At 34.2% G+C, this 18,065-nt stretch overlaps 1 protein-coding gene across 1 annotated transcript in view; it reads right to left on the reverse strand.

Annotated features, from left to right (window-relative positions):
- LOC138122789 (neural cell adhesion molecule 2-like) overlaps window positions 1-18,065 on the reverse strand; it is a 233,298-nt gene that overhangs the window by 71,841 nt on the left and 143,392 nt on the right. Inside the window, exons 5-7 of the mRNA XM_069037083.1 lie at window positions 15,984-16,129; window positions 4,786-4,930; window positions 2,575-2,705 (exon numbers count right to left, since the gene is read on the reverse strand). Of these exons, the coding sequence (XP_068893184.1) occupies window positions 2,575-2,705; window positions 4,786-4,930; window positions 15,984-16,129 (422 nt within the window). The remainder of the gene's footprint in view (window positions 1-2,574; window positions 2,706-4,785; window positions 4,931-15,983; window positions 16,130-18,065) is intronic.

The raw sequence follows: 18,065 nt of genomic DNA on the forward strand, positions 1-18,065 counted from the left end.
TTTTTTTCACGTTTTTAACATATCTAGGTTTTTCGAGTGAAAGAAGAGTTCTGTTGGTTCATGATGGCATTAAGAACTAATTTAAATTTTCTTTTAATATAACTCTTTCTTTACTTTAATTATCTCCATGACTAACTGAAATCTGCTCTGTTTAACCCAACCAAGTTAGAATTTAATTGCTGAAGTCGTTGTTAATTGCTTAACTTTCTCCTTTTCAGTCGCAGAAAATTAAAATTTTTCTACTAACAGAAACTTTCCAATTTTCGTTTGGAAGACATGATGCCGGATCGACACCTACAAGTACACTAAATATCTCTAGTATACACTGATGATTAAACAAATGCTTTGTTTATAGTTTTCACTTATAGAAGTAAAGGGAAAATTGCTTAAGTTACAAAATTAAGTTTAAACTGCATTTATATTTCCGTGCGAAAGAAATAGTTATACAAGACGAAAAAAATGTATTTTATCTTCGAGAGCTAATTACGCTCGAGAATATAATTAAATTTTATCGTCGTGTATAATATTCTATTTTTTTTCTATAGCATTTGTATTTTATTATTAAAACATTTTTTTAGTCATTGCTAATCGTGTCAAGTTGTAAAATCTCATTAGTGTGAGCGTTGTTAGGGTAATACAAAGAATAAATTACTTTATCTACCCTTGCTGTTAAAGTAGCATTTTATCTACCCTTGCGGTTAAAATGCTACGTACTTGACCTTTTGATCTAAAAAGATAAAAGCACACTTTAACATCTGCTATAGAAAAACAGTGTTGTAAATGCAATAATTCCTGTTATAACTAACGTCACATTTTATTGTGTCTCTATCAACTGGTTGTTGGTTTATTGTTAATATCTGCACTACATAAATTTGAAATTAATCAATTCTTTTTCATTAGTTGGTAAACAATATGTTCATATGTTAAAATCACATATTTAGCGTATTCTAGCGTATGATTTGCAGGGTGCAATGTAAAAACAAACTGATATAAAAATAATAAGTTCTTACCTTGGATATTGCAGAATTTATTTTTATTTTTTTTCTGGGTGCATTAAGCTTGGTTACAAAAATACTACATACAAATTTTTCCAGGTTGGCAATTGGCAAGCTCCATTTCAGGTTAAAATACATAATCTTGACATTGCAACCTCCGAAGTTTGGCAAAAAAAAGCACTGTAGAATGCAGAATATCCGATAACGAAGAGAATTTTGTTTACTATGCAAATAATAAACATGGGATAATTATAAAAAACATATTATCAGGAGACCTAGCGTAATTATTGATGATTGATGCAGAATTTATAAACAAGCAAATGAAACTATCCATCATGTATTATAATTGCATTATATTTCGCTTTGTCAGAATGGCTACAAACAGCAGTATGATTTTCACTTTCAATCGCATACAGGCTCATTATAAATTATTGTCCCATCGCAGTTGGCGTTGAAAACCCACATGTGCCGCAGCCTTGCAACGTTAGACAAACTATAGTATATTTTTTCCTGGTAGGCGATTACGCGCGCCATTTACGAAATCCTGCAACGAAATGCGACCTCCCTATTGGTTGGTGGAACAGAGTAACCAATAGGAAGGTCGCATTTCGTTGCAGGGTTCTGTAAATGGCGCGCGCAACCGTCTACCAGGAAAAAATATACTTTAATAGACAAATTTCCACTACCGCCGGTAGCGCCACCTATCGGCGATACTAGTTTCACTCATGTTATGAGGTTTGCAGCACATTCAACTACGTCACCAAGGCCTACTCCGATGGGACAATAATTTATAATGACCTGTATAAATTCACAGCTTGGGATGTAATATGAGTATGTATAAAAATTGTTTTACTTATTTTAGTGACTTATTAGCAATAAGGAGTGTTCCCTTCAAGAAAAGGGAAAACTTGCATCAAAAGGTCACAAACTTTTACATAACATTCATTGCTATTTGTTAAGAACTTGATAAGTTACAAATGAAAATAAAATGTATGTAATTAAAATATTACAAAAATATTTTAATATCTTCTTTTCTGTCTAGTTGTTTAATTGCGTGACAAAAAAGAAGAAGTACCTACTTATACAATCTCGAAATAATTTTTGCACTGATTTGGTTGCAAAAATTTAGGGGGTCATTCACGAAACCCGGTAAGGCTCGATAACACAAATTCGAAACCATGACAACTGATATTGTTGAGGCATTGTATTTGCCGTTTCGATTTGAAAGTTATCTGAGTTTCGTGAATGACCCCGTTAGTAATTTTTATAGCAATACTAGCTGCTTAAGTGAGTAGCAATCACGTTCACCACACACTGCTGGAGCTCATGAATCAAATTCAGAATGTAGATTTTTTCTTTTCACTTTGTCAACACTGAAAAATATTCCATTGATCTATTTATTTTGAATTTTTCCCTTAACACCCAGGTTATAATTTTAGATGAATCAATACAGCCTGAATGCAGTTTCGCCAGGCAACAATAACAATTTTCGCTGACGGGATTCCTAAATTACTCATCGCCGTTATTAATCGAAGAGGGCTTCCCGAAGCCTCAGGTGCAGCATTTCGTTTACACTTACGTTATGCAACCAAGTGAGTTTCCTCCAGTGGGGGTTGGCGGTAACGCGACACTCAAAGTAGACGTCGTCTCCTTCCTTGATGTCATCAGCATTGAGCGTACTCCCCAGCTGGAGCGACACTTGCGGGGGGTCTGAAACAATACGCCATTGTCAGCACTGACAGCAAAAACTGCTCCGGAGATATATAAATCATTGATAGACTGTTGTGTGTTCTGTCTCAGATTCATAAACAATAGACCAAGAAAATGAACAGATTCTAAGGAAAGGCCGTCCCGCCTCCTGCGGTCCGGGTGACTGCGTCAGCTCCGGGTCGGCCGGAAAAAAGCTCGTTTGCAACTCCGGTCCATTGTGCGCTTACGGCAGGTAATGTATGGTAATTTGGTCGAAAGAGCGATAAAAAAAGTTCTAATTTGACGTGTTGCGGGGATACGTTTGCGCTTTATCCAATTACTGCCATGTCGCCTTTTTGGTGCAGTCAAAATGTTTAGTTGCTCCATTAATGTCAAGTTCCGTGTTCTCCGAGTTGGAGGTGACACTTCCAGCCAATTCTAAAGTAGCTGCTAGAAGGAGACGTAAAAATGAAACAATTTCAAGGGAGACTTTGCCGTTTCTTTTACGATATCAGGAAATCAAGTTTAGGAGGTGAGTGGCTTTTAAACAACAAAGCAACTTTAGTGCAATGTAAAATGACATTTTATTTTCGCGTAAACCTTGCAATCGCCTCTCCGAATATCTCGAAACACATCAATTATGTCAGCAACATCGTTAGGTTTGATACAAATCACGACAAAAATATTGCAGTCGTAGTTTTGCATTTTGCTGAAAAATGACTAATTTCTTTTAACCACGAGCATGCTAAATAAATGGCCGACAGTTAGATTTACATGAAAAATAATAATATAATGTATTGATATAATCTAAATTCATATCCAAGGAAACAAAGACAAACATGAAACAAAAAGAAAAAAAAACTACAAAAAAGGTAATGATAGTCCCGAAAAACAATCATGAACGAAATTGCTTGGTATTATTTATTGTATTTTTATTCCTTCAGTAAAGAATAATGATATATTAATAATAAAAAAAGGATACATTTTTCATTCCCCCCCGAAGGGGGTCGGGCTGCTGAGACTTTCCAGAGCCTTTTGAGCCACACTGACGGGAAGATTCGGGATGGGTACGGTGAGGATGGGTGCGGAAGGAAAGTGGTAGATACTGAGAGGTTGATACTGACCCAGCATTCGCCTCATCTGTGATATCAGACATACAACTGAAAAAAACCCACACCGACAGCACCGGGGTTAGAACCCAGGACCTCCCGAATGTAAAGCGTCGCGCTAGGCGCTTGACCACAGTACTCTGTTGGCCACAGGACTCGGTAATTAATAATAACAAAAACAAATATAAACGAATTTTTGAAAATGAAATAATTGTAAATCTAAATATTATGTAAATTAGGATACTTTATTAAATTCTCGGCCTGTTTTTGATCACTCGGCAAACGCCTCACTTATAGAGAAAGAGATTTCCGAACAAGGTTAAGAAGAAGAAAATTTAAATTTTCAATGTACCAAATTGGAAATTATAATTTTCAGTGAGCCCTAGTCGCCAACAGGTAAATTGCAATATAGTTTCCAAGAAATGATTTTATTTGTCGGCAAACTTTCTTCGAGACGGAATACTGGCAATAAAGCGTCGCTTTAGTAGCGTAATTAAAACTTCATATCAGCGTAACAAATTAGAAACATTCTTTGTTCGAAATTACAGCCTGTAAGGATAGCCACATTCATGAAATACGCGGCAATTACGGCAACCGTATGGATATAATGAAAAAAGTGCTTTTACTTCGCAATACATTTCGACTAATTAAAAACCTTTCTTGAAAAGTACACTAATGAAACTTTAATTATAGCCGGCTTCCAAATGAAAAATTACTATCGACTTGCGAGCAAAGTTTCAGGAACAATGAATAAAGTTAAACTTTATGAAGAATAAAATGAGCATTAATCTGGGCGAACAGGTGATTATCCCCCAAGACGAAAGAATATGAAGAGCGGAAAGTTTGACGAGCTTTCCTCGGAAAACCGAAACACAGTTGGGCCATGTTGTCTAATTGCAGATGCGGGAACGAGGTTTCAGCGATGGGAAAAATTAGCCGAAACCGTCGTTGCCGCCCCATCGACATCTTATTCATGCAGGGAGTGTACTTACAAACGACGTCGATTTTCCACGATGTTTCGAGGAAGAGGCCGGTGACGTTGGGATTTTCAGCCCTGCATGTTATGGATTTTCCATCGTCCTCGGTCGTCGGAACGAAACTTAACTCACTTATTGTTACATTTTCTCGCGTTTCTTGCTGAAAATAAATGAGGAATTATAGACCAATTAATTTAAATTTTAAAGTAGGCTATATTATTTGAATATTCTTCGCTGCGCTACGAAATGAAAAGTTTACTTTTATACAGGGATTTCGCTAAGAGTTGGGATATTAAAATAAGAAGTTATGATGAACAGCCAACGGAAAACTAAAGTTTGTTTGGACGTTCGCCGGAATTTATGATCGGCAATGGCGAAATCGAAATGAGCGTTGCGAACTTATGAAATAACACCCTTCAAAGGCGATATATTAAAAACCGGTTACTCGTAAATAACGGAGCCTCAATTAAATTTCGAAAGACACCTACTCGCCAGACTCTCGCCACAACTGAGACTCGCGCAATTTTTTTCATTTAATCGCGGAAACGTTCTCAGTCCCGTTTGTGACGTCATGCCAACAATTATGCTTTGACTTTGTTCTTACTTTTCTTTGTTCGCACCCAAAATCGTAATTATTAAATTTGTCGCAGGCAATTATCGACACGGGCGCAATATCGGGGCTGCTGGATTCCCATTTAATAAAGTCTTGCTCCCATTTTTGGATAATGTTCGTCCGGAAATCTTTAGAATTGAGTGGAAAATACAAAAGCGAGATTTTTAACACCAGCTGGAAGAAGACAAAAGCAAGATTATCCCGTGTTTTATTTCTTAATGCTGAATGTATAAAGTGATACCTCTTAAATTTTATAAAATAAGAAACGCACGGATGGAGCGGGGATCTGTCTCTAAGAATTGAAATAAAAATCTGAAACATGAGAAATATTTGTCAGATCAAAACTAAATTAATATTTCATTCGACTCTTATCTGAGGTAATATGAGTAAATTCTCGTTTGATAACAGTTTTATTATGTATGAGCGTTGAAAGAAAATTATGTCATTCACATTATATGTCACGTATACCGGGTGTACGCGGGACAAGTTCGAATGGGTTTATTTCTGGTGACTTTAAAATTGCAAATTAAAGTGAAAAAAGTCTCTTTTATTCATTTGCTTTCAGTGCTCTAATCAGGTGAAATTAATTTTCCTAATCGATAAAAGTATGCATCTCCTATGTATTATCATGGTACCGTGCAGACGTGCGTTGCTCCGTGAATAACATAACCTAAATAGCACTGTGTGCACGACAAATCGAGTGAAGAGAAGCCTCCAAGACCCAGCAGACATCTGAACAGGCCCCGGTGTCCAAATTAGACGGAAATAGAACAAAAACTGATGCCAAGACCGCAGTTTTAATTGGCACCAATATCAGGCCAGCAGGAGATAACAAGAGGGATCTTGCCCAGCACCGCCACCATCTTTCATACGCTACGCTTTTAACGCACCATTAGAGTCTCCAACCCAGCACCTCCGCCATTTTCCATATGAGCCAAGGGAGTAAAGAAAAAAGGGAAAAAAAGAGGGAACGGTAGAATAGGAAGACAAGAAGAGGAGGAAGAGGAAGTATTTGAGGGAAATGGAAAAGATACTAGACTGGAGGAAATGAAAGTGGAAATAAAAGGAGAGATACAGGAGATGCGAAAAGAGAACCAAGAAGTCAAGAGAGAAATCGAACGATTAAGGGCAGAATTTAAGAAAAGAAAAGACATGGGAGGAAGAGAAAAACGACATGTTTGAGAGAGTAGCACGGCTGTAAAGGAAAATGGAAAATGAAGAAAGGAGAAGAAGAAAAAATAACATAGTGAATAGAGTGGTGAAGAAAAAAGGAAGCAGTAGATCAAAGGATTAAGTAAGTACTAGTGCAAATGGAAGAGTGGAGTGAGAAAGTAAAAGTGATGAAACAAAAAGGAAAACTGAGAGAAAAGAAGGAAACAGAGGAGATATTCATAGACAACGACCTTACAACACAGAAGAAACAAAGGACCATCGCGCAAGAAGAAGAAAGGAAAGGGAAAAAAGTAAAAGTGGGATATAGGAAAATAACAATGGTGCAGGAGAAGGAATGAAGAAAAGGGGAGACTAGAAATTTTTCATTAGGAGGAGGAATAGAGTATGGAGAAAACAGAGACAACGGAAATGGAGATTGGATAAAGAAAAAGGTAGATGGAGAAAAAAAATGGGAACCGGTAATGAAAGGGCAGAGAAGAGAGAAGATACGAAGAGGAGGCCACAAGAAAAAAAATAACGAGAACGGCAAAAGTGAAGGCATTATATGGGAACGTAGCGGATTTAAGAAAAAAAGAAGAAGAGTTTTGGGACTACGTGAGACAATTTGCGATAGTGGGTCTGGTAGAAACATGGGTAGAGAAACGAAGCTGGGAAAAAATAAAAAAGTTGTTACCGAAAGAGTATAATTTAAGGGGAATGCCAAGGACCAAAACCAGGTAAGAAAAAAGGAAGAGATTCTGGGGGAATAATAAGGGGGGTGAAATTGGGGATTAAAGAAAAGCGACAAGAAAAGGGAGAAGAAGAAAGATATATGGAAAGAAACGTACATATAGGCAATAAATCGTGGAAAAAAATAATGACAATATACAGCACAGATATGAAGACAACAAGAAGAGGTGTTGAAGATACAAGAAAAGAAAACAGAGAAGAATGTATGCTCATGGGAGGAGACTTCACTGGAGTAGGAGAAAGAGAAGCAAGAATTTGAGAACAGGAGAGGAAGAAAACAAAATTCAAAGACAAAATGGAAAATGTAGAGTGGAAGAGATTGATGGAATGAATTGAAGAAAATGGATGGGAAGTATGGAATGGGAACAAACAAGGAGACGAAGAAGGGGGATGGAATGGTAGCAGAGGGGAACAGTGATAGATTATGGAGTAATAAATGAAGAAGCATTGGAAAATTAGAAGAATTCAGACAAACGATGATAATTTTGAACATTTAATTTCAATAAAAGTAGATTTTTTTCTTTAGTATTTTAAAATTGTAGCAAAAATCTTAATCTTATTTTTTTGGTATTTGTAATTGTTAATAGCAATTTAGGCTTTAAGGGCCAGTTTACCGAAGCTAAATTAAGTTAATCGTAATCAAATACGAGATTAACTGAACACGTAATCAGATTGAACCAATGGAAGTTTCGGATTCATGGGTTAATCGCGCATTAAAATTTAATTCTTTTTCTATAAACTGGCCCTAAGTCTCTTTTATTAATTTGCTTTCAGTGCTCTAACCAGGTCAAATTAATTTTCGAAATCGATAAAACTATGCGTCTTTTTAAACTTCAAAATCAAATATCTCAAAAGCTTTCCTTTGTAACCTGTCACCTTTTTTACACAGACGTACTAAAAATATGTTCCTAATCCGTCACTAAAAATATAGAACACTTAAATGAATTACAATGCTCTTGGAGTTCGTCCTTCTATTTCACGTTTTCATTGTCTCGTTATAGTAATGCTAATGACGGAAAACAAATGGGTATTTGCAAGTTACCAAGCAAATTAGTAAAAAATTCATGGAACAGTGAATAAATAAAAGTGTTAAATTTTTGTAATTAGCCTTTGCATTCTGATTTAACAGATAATTCGTGCTTTTGGTAAATTTATACTTGCTAAAATTGGAATGGATAAATTATGGTCCGACAAATTGTCATTTCGATAAATTACTCTTTGATTAACTGTCGTCGATAAATTATTTCAATAAACTGTTTTCGATAAGCTTTTTTGCCATAAATTTCGTTTACAAATATTAAAGCTCTATTAAAAAAACAAATTTACAAATAATTGTGTTTACTTAATTGGAATAAATCACCTAACAGTGCCACCTACATTAAAATCAACGAATTGATTAAAAAATAAGATTTTTTTTATTGTGACATAAGAGTGGAGTTGGTTGGAATGTGTATGTAGTATTTTGCGCAATATGATATTTAACGGAATTAGCAATTTGCCGAGTTTAAAGTAAAATGTAGAGAGATACGGCAATAAAGAAAAAAATTTAGTGGAGGCTCCAGGGTAAAAAGTTACAGGGAGCTAAACCCACGCTATTTGCAATGAGCGTTTTTCCGAGATTAATTTTTACTGGACACAAATAATTAAAGAGTTATTTTTGCACGTAGCTCGTAAACAAGCCCGCAAATTCGTTATTTTTTGCAATTTAAAAGTTTTATACGATTCGCAAGATAATAACGCTACGTAATAAGGACAGCATAGTAATTTAACTGATAACGGCCTTTATCCAGCATATTTTGTAGAGCAGACTAACAAAACCAAACTATAATAATAGTGTAGATATTCTAACGAGCATTAATAAACAATGAACACAATGCTAGAATTGCAGATTTTCACTGTTCACTCCAGCTTGGTCCCTCGTAGCAATAAATATTATGATTATGATACAGAGTACTTGCAGTATTCTTTACAAGAACGAAGACGCAAACGAAAAAGGTGCTTACAAGCCAGAGTAGTGTCTTTGATTAAATCACATAACTTTTGCTAGTTGAGTGACATTGTTAGGTCTTCATAGTTCGTAGTGTACAGAGTGATAATTCGTGAGAAAATGGGTCTCTTGGTTTAATCAAGGACTCTGCTTTCAGGCTTCATTAATATGAGTATAACAAAATATATTTCAGAGATTCCGACAAAATAAAAATAAAAGCAGAAAATGTTTTTAGAGTAGTAGTTGGATATCAAGTTACGTTCTGTCGAACATTCTAGGTAGGCCTCGGTGCATTGCCAGGGATTATAATTTATTATTCAACGAAACGGGTGACATCATGTGAGAAGGCCCTGCATCGGGACTCTTCTGAATGCGCCCCGGTGTTTTTTCTTGGCGTGTTACAATAAATAAAAATAAATAAATAATATAAATCATAGTCAGGTGACCTTCTAAACAAATATATAGGTAAAAGAAATATCTAATATCGCAATTTTGCTAAATTAATAAACATTTCCTGCAAAACAAAATGAACAGTACATATACCCGTTAACGTTTTTGTATTGGGTGATTCAAAATAATTGGGGATAAGTATGGCAACTATGTACGAAAATGTATGTGGCAACTGTGTGAATGGGGTACAGTTAATATTTGTATGACATTTCATAAGCGTGTATTTGATTTTTTTATCCCATTGCACATTCACTTGACAATTTTCAAAATTGCGCGACTATGAACTGTCAAAGAAATGTCAGCTCTATCCTACCTACAGAGTTGCCACATACATTTTCGTACATAGTTGCCATACTTATCCACAATCATTTTGAATCATCCAATATAAATGTGTATTAGTTAAAGAACTAATGTTTTCTGATTTTAAATATTATTTATTGCCATTATAACAACAAAGGGTAATTTGTTGCAGTGAGAATTAAGAGGTTGGTTGAGAAACGAGGTAACTGAAACAATTTTTGCCATTAAGTTCGTTACAGTGAGACAAATCGCTGCGCACAACCACTTAAAATCAAAGGTGCTTCTTAGAACGCCATTAAGGAACGAATCCTGAAACCCAGAACTCGTCCTCGCAGAACTCAAGGATGCCGCAACAAAGACTGGCAGTGCGAAATAAACGGTTGACATTTACGTGTGCGCTCACTCCTGACGACATTAGAGTTTTGCCAAAGCAGTATTTCATAATAATTGTTTCAAAGGCTTGATTTATGCGGACACAACTCAAATTTAATTAAAAACACAAAAGGCCCATCCAGATATGTGTGTGTAAAATGAATCTCTCAGTTCCCTTAAAAAAAAATGACGCCGATTATATTACGCTGACAGCGCCGAGGACATGTGAAAATTTTTCATTCCCTCTCGGCGTTCATTTCCACTCAATATTTCGTAGGAAAATGCACACAATTTGTACAAAGTATTCGGAATTGGCTAAATGATAAAAGAATCGGATATTGTTCATTACGCCGGCAGCTGTAACGAAAGTTGGCAGCAAAGCGATTTTAGTAGCGATCAAAACATTGGCGTTTCCGTTAAAAAAGTTATTTCTCGCTCCGCTTAACAACGTTCAATGGTAGAATTTTTCTTTTGCTTTAACGTTTTTAATAAAGATACAAATGAGATCAGATATTAAATGACGCTTTTTGTATGCAAATGGGGCAAATGTTTAATACAGCGGAACGGTTCAATTCGAACGAACTGCATTAGAGGTATCTAAATAGCTTTCGGGATATACCGGGATTATTTTAACGTTCGGCAACTACCCCAATGTATCAGGTAATTTAGTTTCCAGTTTATATTGTCTCTAGCAATATTTTCAACTCAATGCAAAAACATAGAAAATAACAACCACTTTTATAATTTTACACATTTATTCTAAATTACATTTCGTTTAACATTTACCTGCTTAAAAGTGAAATGAGAATAGTAATTTTACAACCACATCACTGAATTTAAATGAGTCCGAAGGCATGTATAATAATTAAAAGGGAAATGTAAAAATTAAATTTACAGAATTTATAGCCATGCGTCAACCACCTTTGAAAAATGAGATGGAATCTAGAAACAAGAAATATTGATAATTCAACAAGACCGATGTGATGACCAACAGGAGTCATATATTTTTGTTGATGTAGATGGTAATAAAACAATAGTTATTTGTGTACCAAGGCCAAAAAGTGCATCTTTTTCGTCTGGCTGAGGCGTAGCCGAGGCTTAAAACACGCAAAGACAAAAGGCACTTTTTGGCATGAACTACAAACCAAAAGATATCATTGGAAAAATTAAAAATTTAGTTTGTATTTTCAAATAAATAAATTTATCTTCAAACGTCATAAAAGTGACAAATTGTGTCACTCAAATGACAAGGTCATTTTATGTGATTAAACACATAAAATAGCAAAATTGACTATTTTATGTCCCAAATCACATAAACTACAAAAATCAAAGAGTTCAGCGAAATCATTTATTAATATTTATTGTGAACATACAATTATTTAAAACTGGGTTTTGAAAAAAAAACACTTTATTAATTTATTAATAATTTAAATCACTAAAATTGTGTCCTAATGGTGTTCATTTTATGGTTTTATTGCGTTTGAAGATAAAATAGTATATTTTATTCGGGGTAAAAATAATTTTTTATGGCTTAGCTGAATTATTTGCCTCACTTCGTTCGGCACATAAGCTTTCAGCTTCGCCATACAAAATTTAATAAAATAATAGGTATACTATTATTAATACATATTAACAATCTTTTTGTAGTATTTATTTGTTATCAGCTTGCCAACAAAACTAGAAATTTACTATTTGCAATACAATAACTCATTTACATAATTTATGGTGACAGGCAGACCAGCAGAGTCGCCACGATTGAGCGTCCGAAAAAGAGTTATTTTTCGATCGCTTTCGAAAACATAAAATTACCACTTTCATTAAGGGCGCTTAAAATAGTTATTTTTGTATTAAGTGAACAAAATGATTGTTTTTTGTTGGAGCATGAGACTGAGTTTTTGGTCGAGACCGTCAGGTTGAGACTTCAAACTCATTCGAATGCGCCAACAAAACAATCATCTTTCGCACGAAATACAAACACTATTTTTTCTACAACCGCATTTTAAAATTTTTGTAAAATTTTCCTTGGATGCTAAAATATAATATAAATAATTTTTTCATTATCAAAAATGACATACTTTGCGACTTGGTAACGATGTATAAATGTCACGTTTTTTTGATGGTTGTAAAAAAAAGCATTTTTTATATGCTGCTCCTATGTATAAAATAAAAATATATTAGGTTGTAAAAAAAGTAGTGTTTCATGCCCATCTTGCATAAACAACAATTATCAACGAAAGATTATTAACTAACACATTGACATTTGACAGATGTCTCATTTTAAGTTTTTGAATTTGTGCGGACCTATCAAAATGAACATAACATTGACATTGACGCTATTTATATAACTTCAAATTTAGAAAAACATAATCTAATTCAACAGACAACTTCACTACCAAATTAAATGCAAAATTTCCATGGCTTCCCATTATGCCAAAATAACGTGATCAACAGAAAAAGAGATGGGTGGCTACGAAAAATAAGGGTTCTGAAAATCTGCGGCGTAACTTCAATCGTACCTACAAAGATAATACGCGAGGTTTTGTCGAAACCCTATGACCATTTTTTTTTTTGTTAACATAACTGACACGTGACGTTTATTAAGTTAGACCCCAAATTTTCAAAAATTTAGTTTTCCTAGCCACCTCTTGACTTTTCTTTGTGATCATTTTGTTTTCTTCAAAATCGTTCTTAAAATTTTCTGAAATTACGTTTTGCTGCCATCAGTCGTATTCAAAACTCCTCTTGAAAAACATAAATATTTAACAAGAGTTTGGAAAATTATTCAATAAATTACCCAGTAATTTAAATCTTTCATAAAATTTGTAAAGACAATATTTAAGAAACCCTATGATCATAGCTAACTTTCCAAATTGGGAATCTGATATACAAATTTTCCTGTACGTTGAGATTAAATTTCACCCTCATTAAGATATCATTTATAGCCTGATGATAGCTTTGCAAATATTTCAAAGTTTTAATAAAATTTTCAAATTACTTTAGCTTTCATTAGAATCTCCTACAATTGAAAAATATCCATAATATACAGGGTATCTATAAATGATTGTCGGGACAAGCGAGCTTTGGAAAAAAATATTATTACTGTGCCGCCTTTTTGAAACAGATAACCAATTTTAATTTATAAACTGTCACTTCTGATATTAATGGCGTTTTACTCGGGCTTTCCAATCCAGTTTTCGTTATATTCGTTTTATCACAGTGAATATACCCCAAAAATCTGTATTTTTCAATACAAATTGCAAATATGTCCGATTTTAGAGCTAAGCAAAATTTGTGAGGGTAGGATTTTGCCAACAACCTAACCTGAAAATGAGACATTCTGAATTTGTCGAATTTATTCTAAATACTTACATATAAAGCTGGATGAGACAATTATTTATAAAGACCTGTATTATTTAGGTACTAAATGGTACAGTTCATTCCACAAAAGTGTATCAATTTTGAAATTTTGCTTTTCCGAATGAACTGGAAGCGGTGTTATGGAAAATCTTCAACAACAAATTTACTTCTTTAATCTCATATCATATGGGAAGAACTCATCTTTCCCTTTCTGTGAAATTTTGTACAAAATACTTTTTCAATTGTGCTAATTGTAAAAAAAAATTATTATGAACTCTGTATTTTGTTATTCCTGTACATCTTTGAGTGCTTTTCCCTAATATTGTCTTTTTTTAGGTCAGTACCTACATTATCGAATTAGTAGTATGTATCTAGTGTTTCAATTATTTCTCTCTGTTCTTTCTTACATAAATTTGCTTTCATCTTTGCAAAATGAAAACACTTTGCTCTTTACTGATTAGTCTAAGTTTCACATTATTGTCTTCACAATTATTTCAAGATTATGTCATTTGGAAGAAACCGAAATATAATCAATCATATTATATACAATTTATGTTACCTATATGATTTCGAGTTAAACAATAGGCCTTTGTAAATGGTGCACATATGTTTACTCTATGTCCCTTGTTGTTCTGTTTGTATTGTTCTCACTGTTGATAGTCAGACAGTGACAGTACAACGATGTAAGTTCTGTTTTAAAAATTTATCGCTTTATCAGTCTTATCACCTTAAATTGCTATATTTGAAATTAAATGTTTTAATTATTCACATCTGGAGATTATTCGTAAAAACAGTAAACCAAACCAAGAGTTCTATGTAGAAAAATATATAAAATAATAGTATATTATGATACAAGTTTATAAGGAAGCCTTTAAAGCACGCGCGACAAGTTTAAGAGCACGACGCGTAGCGGAGTGCTTTTAACGTCGCAAGTGCTTTAAAGGCCCTTATAAACGTGTATCATACGCTATTTTTATTATACCTGCACTACAATCTCAAAATGATAACAAATAAAGTAAATTGAAATAACTTTTCCGAAGTAACCAAAGAAATCTGTGTCATTAATCGTTGATATAGAAATGGTCAATTGTTGTTGTTTCGTTGCTATTTTCTATAAGTGTCTATTTATCATTGTTGAAAATGTAGGTGAATTTGTTGTTACCTAAGCAACCCTTAAAGCTCGGCGTGCTTGAATCGCCTGTTTTCGCACGCTCAGGCGTGCTTAAAACGGCGATTCTGATGCAGGTATAATAAAAAAATATTTTTCTCCAGCCGTCTTAAAAGAGATTACTTCTAATACACTTTTCTGTCAGTAAAGTGGATGTTTTTGTAACTGTAAAAAGAAGTTACATGTTACTAAGTTTTACCTCCTAGGATTAAAATTACTTTTAATCCTAGGCTTAAAAATATTTACTTGCAACTGATTGTTTCACACTTCGTTGATTTGAAGAAAACTAGTAAATAAAACAAAAGCCACAATTGTCTCTTTGGTTACACGAATATTTCAATAAAACGCTCGCTTTAAAATTTTAAATGAACCTATGAGTTTCATGCTTTTCATGATATAGGTCCTTTACTTGCTTGGAGAAAAAATAGTAGATATGTGTCATTCGGAATCAAATTTTTTTTTTTTTTTTAACTTAATCCTAACACACAATCTACTATTATTTTAGTTTCGTTGTTTTTTTATATACAACTAGATTTGAAAAATCCTATTATCAACAAAATCAAAATATTTTGGTTGAAAATAATGAGTACAGAGTGTAGATACCAAATAAGCATACCTCAAATCAAACGCCCCTCAGATTTAATTACCAGCATGAAAACGTATTCAAGTGCTCACACAAAGGGAGCCGAAAACAGAAATAAACTCATTTTCAATTTTATTCCAGCGTCTGGCAAAGCTTGTTAGTTTTTCCAATTAATTCTCTTTTCAGCAGAAAGAGATTGTTATCTATAGACACAATGACTGACCTCCAACATAAATCAACTTGAAGAACGATGAAATAATTTCTTTCATGCCCGCAACATTTAATAATAAATTACACGAAGAAGCCGAACTTCCTTGAAATAAAACGTTGCATACTTAATGGGCCGACATTAGAATCCACGGATCTGAGCTTCATAAATATTGGCGAAAGTTCTTTGAGCACCGCAAAAAAAAATAATCCAGTCAAAGCATAAATTGGCACGTTCTGAGATAAGTCACGGAACGAAAAGAACTGTTATTACCTTCGTCCTGCGAAGCGGACGTTTCCCCTTGTACCAGGTGATAACAGCTGGAGGACGCGATCCTGCAGACTCGCAGGTCACCTCGTATCTCTTGTCGGCCACGAGAGGAGTCACCATCTTCAGGATCTTGGCAGTCAGAGGCTTAACTGCAACAGAAACAAAACCAATAAGATCTCCAGATCGACAGATGTTTTTTTATTCCAGCATTAAGCCGGATTTATCGGTCTTTTGACATGACAAATCACAATAATTTTTCTGCCAGAGACAGAGATAAAGATTTGTCAATAGAAAGGGCAGAAAACACTTCAATCGATCCCCGACGAAGAATTGAGAGCATGGTGACACGAGTTAATTGAATTTTTATTCTTTTACGGTAAGGAGGGTAGACTGATTGCGAAATGAAAGCCGAGAGGACGCGCAAAAGAGGCGATAAAGTTAATTATTTTTTTTGTTTTGGTTTTTCACAAAGTGGCAAACAGTTTATCGAGATTTCGACGATTTATGAAGCGTTGAAAGACTAAAATATCAAAAAGTATTTTTCTTGATGACTGATGAACGGAATTTCTGTATCGTCCTACCATTTAAAATAACTTTTAAGATTTTAATTAACATTGTTATGGATATTAATGAATCTAAAGAAAGAATCTGAAGAAAGTATCTAAAGAAAGAATTTGAGGAAAGAATCCCGAGAAAGAATCTGAAGAAGGAATCTGAAGAAATAATCTGAATAAAGAATATGGCGAAAGAATCTGAAGAAGGAATCTGAAGAAATAATCTGCAAAAAAAATCTGGAGAAAGAAACTGAAGAAAGACTCTAAAGAAATAATCTCAAGGACGAATTTGAAGAAAGAATCCGAAGAAAGAATCTGAAGAAGGAACCTGAAGAAGGAATCTGAAGAAGAAATCTGAAAAAATAATCTGCAGAAAGAATCTGAAGAAGGTATCTAAAGAAAAAATCAGCAGAAATAATCTGGAGAAAGAAACTGAAGAAAGAATCTGAAGAAAGATTCTAAAGAAAGAATCTGAAAAAAGAATCCGAAGAAAGAATCAGAAGAAGGAATTTGAGGAAGGAATCTGAAGAAGGAAACTGAAGAAATAATCTGGAGAAAGAATCTGAAGAAAGAATTTGAAGAAATAATCTGGGGAAAGAATCTGAAGAAAGAAGCCGTAGAAAGAATCTGGAGAAAGAATCCGAAGAAAGAATCTGAAGAAGGAATCTGAAGAAGGAATCTGAAGAAAAAATCTGGAGAAAGAATCTGAAGAAAGAATCCGGAGAAAGAATCTGAAGAAGGAATCTGAAGGAGGAATCTGAAGAAAGAATCACAAGAAGGAATCTGAAGAAGAAATCTGAAGAAATAATCTGCACAAAGAATCTGAAGAAATAATCTGCAGAAAGAATCTGAAGAAAGAAACTGAAGAAAGAATATGAAGAAAGATTCTAAAAATCTGAAGAATACGGGAAATTTGGAAAATTTGGAGAATCTCAAGAACTGAAGAATCTGAAGCATTTGAAAAATTTGGAAGATCTGAAGAATCGGAAGAATCGAAAAAATCGGAAGAATAGGAAGAATTCAGTGAGTTTGGGGAATCCGCGGCATCTAAACAATCTAGCAATTTTGGAGAATCACTAGAATCTGAAGAGTTTGAAGAATTTGGAGGAATCTGAAGAATCTCGAATCTCGAAGGAATCGATAGAATTCTAAAATATCGAAAGAATCAAAAGACATGAGAGAATCCAAGGATTTCGAAATAACCGAGGATTCTGGAAAAATTGGGAAGTTCGAGCAGTCCAGAAATTCCTGAATTCTTGGATAACGAGGGTCCCTGGATCCTTGGAGGGTTCGGTTCGATAATTTATTTAGTTACTTTTTATGGTACACTGAAGTGTAAGTTTCGTCTTCTTACAAGACGTACAAATTTATTATTTTTCACATTGTTGTCCAGAATGCGTAAATATTTATTATGCTTTAACATTAATTCCTTGATGATTAATGCAAAAGATTATTTCCTATTGTAATTGGCAAAGATACTTTTCGTATTAAAATAAATTCGAATTGCTCCCAGTGCGATTTAGTCCGTCTT

The sequence above is a fragment of the Tenebrio molitor genome, chromosome 2, assembly GCF_963966145.1.
Source record: "Tenebrio molitor chromosome 2, icTenMoli1.1, whole genome shotgun sequence".
NCBI classification, from domain to species: Eukaryota; Metazoa; Arthropoda; class Insecta; order Coleoptera; family Tenebrionidae; genus Tenebrio; species Tenebrio molitor.